The sequence below is a fragment of the Erinaceus europaeus genome, chromosome 3 (assembly GCF_950295315.1).
Source record: "Erinaceus europaeus chromosome 3, mEriEur2.1, whole genome shotgun sequence".
NCBI classification, from domain to species: Eukaryota; Metazoa; Chordata; class Mammalia; order Eulipotyphla; family Erinaceidae; genus Erinaceus; species Erinaceus europaeus.
In genome coordinates this window covers 98,049,317-98,057,389 of record NC_080164.1, presented here as the reverse complement: position 1 = coordinate 98,057,389, position 8,073 = coordinate 98,049,317, and the positions used below count along the sequence as shown (strand labels likewise).

Genomic DNA, 8,073 nt, shown 5'->3' with positions numbered 1-8,073 from the left:
TCCTTATTGGTCTGAGCTCGCAGCTCTTGGTCACATCTGAGAACACTACAGGCTGCACTCCTTTCAGGACCAGTCTTCCTCAAGTGGCAGGGCAGGATACCCTAATCTCAGAGACTGCGGCTATTCCTACTGCTTTATGGTGAGGGCAAGGTCCTGGGAGGGACCAGGCATAGTTCCTAATATTCATTTTGCTGGTTTTCTTTGGGAAGAGTACTTCAATGGGTTTTCTCTGGTAATGAATAAATAGGTTTTTTTGTTTGTTTGTTTTGTATTTCTAAAGTCCCTTCTATCAGTCCTACATTAACATTCCTCTTTACCTACTTTTCATTTTTCTTCTCCTGACTGTACCCTCTAGGAGTGAAAATGGCTTCTAACACCCACAGAGATGATGAATTGGAAGACTCAGTGCCTCTGAGATTGAGCAGTAAAAAATCAAGGGGAAGGCTGAGTTTTGCAACACCCACTGAAGAGTCTGATACTCAGATCTTGGATTTTAGGCACACTACCAAAGCTCAGGAAAAGACAAGAAAAAGACAACAAGCTGTAAAACTAGAGCCTCTGGTAAGTTTGAAAGCCAGCATTCTATCTAGGCAAATTTGACTCACAGGAAGTTTGTACAATTTCTTTGGGGGATAATAGTCATTTCCAGTTTCTAGTTAACAACAACTGTAACAGCAACAAGATAAGGCCTGAAAGTTAAGACATATTTATTATACATATGTTTATATCTTAAATAACATAAATCTATCATGTACTTATGACAAAGCAGATGCTCAACCCAGTAAGCTATTCTTTTAGCCCCACTCCTACTTTTTTTTTTCTTTTAAGATTTTATTTATGTATTAATGAAAAAGATAGGAGGAGAGAAGGAAAGAGCCAGGCATTACTCTGGTACATGTGCTGCTGGGGTTTGAACTCGGGACCTCATGCCTGAGAGTCCTAATGCACCATCCACTGCACCATCTCCTGGGTCACCACTCCTACTTTTCTATTACATTTTTTTTCTTATCTCTAATTCTCCAATTTCTGACCCCATTCTATGATAGCTAGTGAGAAAACAGCCAGAAGATAATGTTAACAACAACCTGTAAACCCTTTATGCCTTTTTCCATGCTTAGTCAATTTGATTAAAAAGGATGCACACACAAAAATACATTCTTAATCCCCACGAGTGGTGAAGCAGGGCTGCAGATCTCTCTCTCTCTCTCTCTTCCCTTCTCCTCCTCCCCTCTCAGTTTCTCTCGTCTCTATTCAATAATAACAATTTTAAAAAATTGAACCATGTTAAGTAGTCATTGCCATCTTTTGAGAAAGTAGGAGCTATATTAGTAAAATCAAACAAGCAAAACCTGGAAACTGAACAGGATGTGTTTGTGGTCTTGGAGGGGATGCAGTGCACAAGGTGTGGAGTCCCAAGCCTGGGTTACCAGGTTCAGTCCTTGGCATCGCCTGTGCCAAAGTGATGCTCTGGTTCTCTCTCTATCCCCACTAATATTTAAATAGGCAACCATTATTTCTGCTGTTTTGTAGTAAATGTGGTTATAGTATCCAGTCATGTGTTTGTTTTTTGTATTCAATTTTTCAATAAACTGTAAAAAAAGTAAAAGAATACATGAAATAAATTAATTTTACCCCCCTAAAAATATATTCTTGAATTCCTACTATTGTTTTTAAAATGCAAACATTTTATAAATATACTATTCCACATATGATTTTTCATGCTTCCATATACATTGTATATTTACATACATATATACAAACTTCCTCAAAGTTAGATGATGGTTTGTGACAGTTTTTTGGAGGGGGGTCATCTCTGGGGTGTCACCACTCTAGGCTGTTTTTTTTTTTTTTTTCCAGAAAGAGACAGACAGAGAGGGAAAGAAACCAAAGCAGCAAAGCTTCCTCCAAATGTGGTGGGGCTGGGCTTGAACCTAGGTTATTCACATGCCAAAGCAGCACACTATCCAAGTCGTGAGCTGTTTTGCCAGCTCTGTACCACATTCTTCTTCCCTTTCTTCTTCCTCTTTCTCTTCTTCTTCTTCTTCTCTACACAGAGATAGACAGACGGAAAGAGAGAGAGAGAGAGAGAGAGAGAGAGAGAGAGAATTCAATTGTCTGTATTCCACATATGAGTGAAACCACCCTGTAGTTCCCTTTCCTCTCCTTACTTGCTTCACTGAGCATGATCTTCTCCAGTTCCATCTATTTTATACCAAAGGACACAATATCATCCTTTTTTGTTTCTGCATAATACTTTGTTGAGTAGATGTCCCATAACTTTTTTTTTATCCAGTCATCTGTCATAGGGCATTTCGGTGGTTTTCAGGTTTTTGCTATTGTGAATAAAGTCGCTATAAACATGGGGGTGCACATATCCCTTAGAATTAGTGTTACTATATCTTTGGGGTATATTCTTAGTGGTGGAATTGCTGAATCATATGGCATCTCCATTTGTATTTGTTTAAGGGGTCTCCATACTGTTTTCCATAGTGGCTGCACCAGTTTGCATTCCCACCAGCAACACAGTAGAGTTCCTCTCCAGATCCTCTCCAACACATATTTTTCTCTTATTTTATTGATGGCACCCATTCTCACAGGTAGAATCTCAGTGTGGTTTTGATGTGCATTTCTCTGGTGATGAGTGAATTAGAACATTTCCGCATATGTCTGTGGGCCATGTGAGCCTCGTCTTTAGAGAACCCTCTATTCATAGCTTCTGCCCACTTTTTTATTGGGTGGTTCTTTTTCTTTCTGTTGATGTCAGAGTTCTTTATATATGTTTGATATTAACCGCTTGTCTGAAGTGTAGTGCGCAAATATTTTTTCCCACTTGCTGTTCCCATTTTCTTGTTTACCCTTATGGAATTTTCTTTTGGTGTGTAAAAGCTTTTTAATTTGATAAAGTCCCACTTATTCATTTTTATTTTTGTTTCCCTTGCCTGGGGTGGAGTCTCTAAATATATGTTTAATGTTAAGGTCCTGGAATGTTTCACCAGTGTATTCTCCTATGCATTTTATAGTTTCAGGTCTAATATACATATCTTTGATCTATATTTGAGTTCATTTTGCTGCATGGTGCTATAATGGTTGAGATCTAGTTTCACTTTTCTGCATTTGGTTGTTCAATTCACCCAACACCATTTCTTTCTTTTTTTTTTCTCCTTTTTTTAAAATTTATTTTTTATTTAAGAAAGGAAAGATTAACAAAATAGGGTAGGAGGGGTACAACTCCACACAATTCCCACCACCCAATCTCCATATCCCATCCCCTGTCCTGATAGATTTCCCATTCTCTGTCCCTCTGGGAGCATGGACCCAGGGTCGTTGTGGGTTGCAGAAGGTGGAAGGTCTGGCTTCTGTAATTGCTTCCCTGCTGAACATGGACGTTGACTGGTCGGTCCATACTCCCAGTCTGCCTCTCTCTTTCCCTAGTAGGGTGGGTCTCTGGGGAAGTGGAGCTCCAGGATATATTGGTGGGGTCTTCATTCCAGGGAGCCCAACACCATTTCTTAGAGACTTTCTTTTCCCCACTGGACAGTTTTAGACTCTTTATCATATAATGTGCCCTTAAATATGTGGGTTTAGTTCTGGGCTCTCTAGCCTCTTCTATTGGTCCTTATATCCATTTTTGTTCCAATACCACACTATTTTAAACTACTATTGCTTGATTGTATAAACTGAAGTCAGGAATTGTGATGCCTCTATTTTTCTTCTTATTCCTCAGGAGTGCTTTTGCTATTCACGGTTTTTTTTTTTTTTATAATTCCATACTAATTTTTGAATGAGTTGTTCAATTTACTTGAAACATGTCATTTGAATTTTAATAGGGATTCCATTGAGTCTATAGACTGCTTTTGGCAGGATTGCCATTTTAATAATATTTATTCTTCCAATCCATGTATGGGGATGTTCTTTCATTTATTTGTGTCATCCTCCATCCTCTTATTTCTTTTAACAATGACTTCTCTCACTCTCTTTCTTTCTCTTTCTCTCTCTCTCTCCTTTCTTCCTCTTCCTGTCTTTTTAACCAGAGCACTGATCTGCTCTGGCTTATGATGATAGATGTCTGCAGTTCACTCCCACACGAATTAACATCATTGTGCCCTGGGTCCCCAGTGTCCTATTTCCCCAAACCCTCTGATTTTAACCTACTTGGGCTGGATTGACTTGTGTCTAAATAAAGTACTTAAAAGTTCAGTTTCATATTTTAACAGTTGGTTCAATGTTATCTCAATCTCTGAGGTAAAGCACAGTCCCTGCATTTTCTTATGTTGTTATTTATCCTCCCTTCAGGCAATGAGGGCTTTTTAACTATAATTAGATTTTTTTTTTTTTTAGCTTAATCACTCACTCCTGACCAAGAGATAAAACAGGGTGGGAGAGAGATAGTAATCCTAGTCTTGTCCTGTTGTGGTCTCAGGTGATCCTCTTTGTTATTCCTAGTTGATTGGGGAGAGCAAAACGCAGCTGCTGCTACTCTGTAGCCCCCCCTTAACCTACTTTGAAACTGACAAAAAACTTTTGATAGTGGAAACCAAAACCATGAAATAGTAATTATATATGCAATATGAAATTCATCAAGTTTGGCCCATCAAAATCACTTTAATTTTCTGGGTTTTCTTTTCCATTTTTCTAATTTGTGATTAATACTGGGTTACAGATTGTAAGATTGTAATGTGTCCTTCCATACCAAGTTCTGTATACACACCCTCCCTCCCAGTGATAACCACTATAGTTCTCACAAGTCTTACGTTTGCTTGTTTCTGTTTTTTTTTTTTTTCAATTTTGTGTGTGTAAGTTCTCTAGATTCCATTTTTGAGTTGTTTTTCATTTCTTTTTTTTAAAAAGACTTTCTTTTTAAAATTTTTTAATATTTATTCATTTTCCCTTTTTGTTGCCCTTGTTTTTTTATTGTTGTTGTAGTCGTTGTTGTTATTGATGTCGTCATTGTTAGATAGGACAGAGAGAAATGGAGAGAGGAGGGGATGACAGAGAGGGGGAGAGAAAGAAACCTGCAGTCTGCTTTACCGCCTGTGAAATGACTTCTCTGCAGGTGGGGAGCTGGGGCTCGAACCGGGATCCTTAGGGCGGTCCTTGCACTTTATGCCACCTGTGCTTAACCCACTGCACTACTGCCCAACTCCTGTCTTTCACTTCTTTACTTATTTCACTAAGCATGATCACTTCCATTTCCATCCATTTTGTCCCAAAGGACACAGTGTCATCTTTTTTTATTTCATAAATGGGTGTTGGATCTTGTCAAGTGCCTTTTTGACATTAATTGGTATGACCATGATAGGTGTCTGCTTACTGATTCTACACCAGCTTAGGTTCTTGTATGGGTGGGTTCCCAGTGTCCACTCAACCCTGAATACTGTAATTAAAGCTTTATCTAGTCAGTTAGGTCTTTGGGAAGTCATTAGTAGTTTTTGGATAGGGTGAGAGGATTGCATACTTCTTTCCTCAGTGGCTATTGTAGTGAATTGTGGAGATCTGTAGTGACAACTAGTGGTCGTATGCCTCTAGTATAACAGCTTTACTACTAGAAGTATGTGTTGTCAGTTTAGAGTACATAATTATTGGAAATGAAGTAGAAAAGTCTAGTTAAGCAGTAAGTTATGGATGAGTAGTGGTGGTAATTTCTATAATGATTGTGATTTGAAGAGGAATTCAATCTAAATACTGGACAAAATTTCAACTGGGCTAGAGTCCAAAGGTTTATAAGAATAAATGTTTGAGAAAAGAAAAAGCCAAGGCTAGGTGGTGGCACACTTGGTTGAATGCACACATTACAGTATGCAAGGACCCAGGTTCAAGCCCCTGATCCCCACCTTCAGAGGGAAAGCTTCACTAGTGGGGAAACAGGGCTGCACATGTCTTTCTGTCTACATTTATTTATTTATTTATTTGCCTCCAGGGTTATTGCTGGGGCTCAGTGCCTGCACTATGAATCCACTGCTCCTAGAGGCTATTTTCCCCATTTTGTTGCCCTTGTTGTTGTGCTCCTTATAGTTGTGATTGTTGTCATAACTATTGTTGTTGTGCTGTTGTTGTTATTGTTGGACAGGACAGAGAGAAATGGAGAGAGGAGGGGAGACAGAGAGAAGGAGAGAAAGATAGACACCAGCAGACCTGTTTCACCACTTGTGAAGGGACATCCTGCAGATGGGGAGCCGGGGGCTCGAACCGGTATCTTTACGCCAGCCCTTGCGCTTTGTGCCATGTGCACTTAACTCGGTGTGCTACCGCCCGACTCCCTCTGTCTCCCTTTCTATCTCCCTATTAATTTCTCTCAGTCTATATCCAATAATAGATAAGTAAAATTATTATTATTATTTTTTAAAAAGCCAACCTCTTGGTACTAGGCTATACACAAAGTAGAGTATACCAAGACTGAGTACCCTATTTCAAGCCCATAGTCCCCACCTGTAGGGGGAAGTTTCATAAAAGGCAAAATAGTGCTGCAGGTTTCTCTCTGTCTCCCTCTCTCCATCCTTCTCTCCAGGTCTTTACAAGAAGAAAGGAAAAGAAAAAGAGAAAGGAAGAAAAAGGGGCGGGGTAGGTAGGATAATTGTTATGCAAAGAGACTCTCATGCCTGAGGCTCCAAAATCCCCAGGTTCAATCCCCCCCATCACTACCATAAACCAGAGTTGAGCTGTGTTCTGGTCTTCTTCTTCTAGCATTTGCCATTCTTCCGTAGCCAGTCAACAGCGTCAGGTTGAGCCTGATGTAAATTTTCGAGACCTCCTTTGAATCTGGAGAGGTGGCAGTCGTTGACTATGTGGGTCATTGTCTGTAGCCGCAGGGGCAGTTTGGGTCGTCTCTGGCTCCCCAGCGATGGAACATAGTGGCGCACCAGCCATGGCCTGTTCGATAGCGATTGAGGAGGGCCCAATCATAACGTGCTAGGTCAAAGCCAGGTTGACGCTTGCAGGGGTCTGTGATGAGGTGTTTGTTCTTTACCTCAGCTGACTGCCAACTCTGTTTCCAAGAGTCTGGAACAGAGAAGTTCAGTGTAGGCATAGGGGACCAGATTGGGTGATGAGACGTCAAGCGTTGAACAGGGTGGGCGAAGATATCCGCGTATATTGGCAGGTCCGGTCAAGCGTAGAAGTGGGAAATGAACTTAGATGCTGCTGCATCCCGACGAATATCTGGCGGGGCCATGTTGCTAAGAACTGGCAGCCATGGAACCAGGGTGGAACGGATGGTTCCAGAAATTATTCTCATGGAGGAGTATAATTTGGAATCGACCAAGTGGACATGGGGGCTACGGAACCATACTGGGGCACAGTATTCTGCAGTGGAATAGCATAATGCCAGAGATGATGATCGTAGTGTGGAAGCGCTCGCACCCCATGAGGAGCTGGCCAGTCTTGCAATGATGTTATTCCTCGTGCCCACCTTTGCTGCAGTTTTTATGAGATGTTCGTGAAATGACAGAGTGCGATCGAGAGTAACGCCAAGATAGACTGGCTGGGCTTCATGCTGGATTCTCGAATGGCCAAGCTGCACATTAAGCTCACGCGAGGCCGAGGCATGGTGTAGATGGAAAACAGATGATACCGTTTTTGCAGTGCTAGGGATTAGTCGCCATTTTTTACAGTAATCAGATATCAGAGACATGTCTTTCGTGAGTGTTTCCTCGAGGATGTCGAACTTTGATGCCTGAGTTGCACAGCAGATGTCATCGGCGTAGATGAACTTCCTTGAAGAAGTTTCTGGGAGGTCACTGATGTAAATATTAAATAGCGTAGGAGCCAGAACAGAGCCCTGGGGGAGGCCACTTGAGACAAGTCTCCATCTGCTAGACTTGTCACCCAGATGCACCCGGAATCTTCTGTTTTGGAGAAGAAACGATATAGTGTTGGCCACCCATGGAGGCAGGCATCTTGAGATCTTGACTAGGAGACCACGGTGCCAGACCGTGCCATAGGCTTCTGTGAGATCAACAAAGACAGCACCTGTCTTTAAATTCTTCTGGAATCCATTTTCAATGTAAGTTGAGAGGGCCAGGGCTTGTTCGCAGGTAGATCTTCCTGGGCGGAAACCAGCCTGGGCGGGTGATAGGA

The 8,073-nt window shown here is 41.3% G+C and overlaps 1 protein-coding gene across 1 annotated transcript in view; it reads left to right on the top strand.

Moving 5' to 3' along the window:
• Window positions 1-363: 363 nt before the first annotated feature.
• Window positions 364-8,073, top strand: part of DNAH6 (dynein axonemal heavy chain 6) — a 307,800-nt gene continuing 300,090 nt past the window's right edge. The window contains exon 1 of the mRNA XM_060187710.1: window positions 364-561. Within this exon, the coding sequence (XP_060043693.1) occupies window positions 364-561 (198 nt within the window). The remainder of the gene's footprint in view (window positions 562-8,073) is intronic.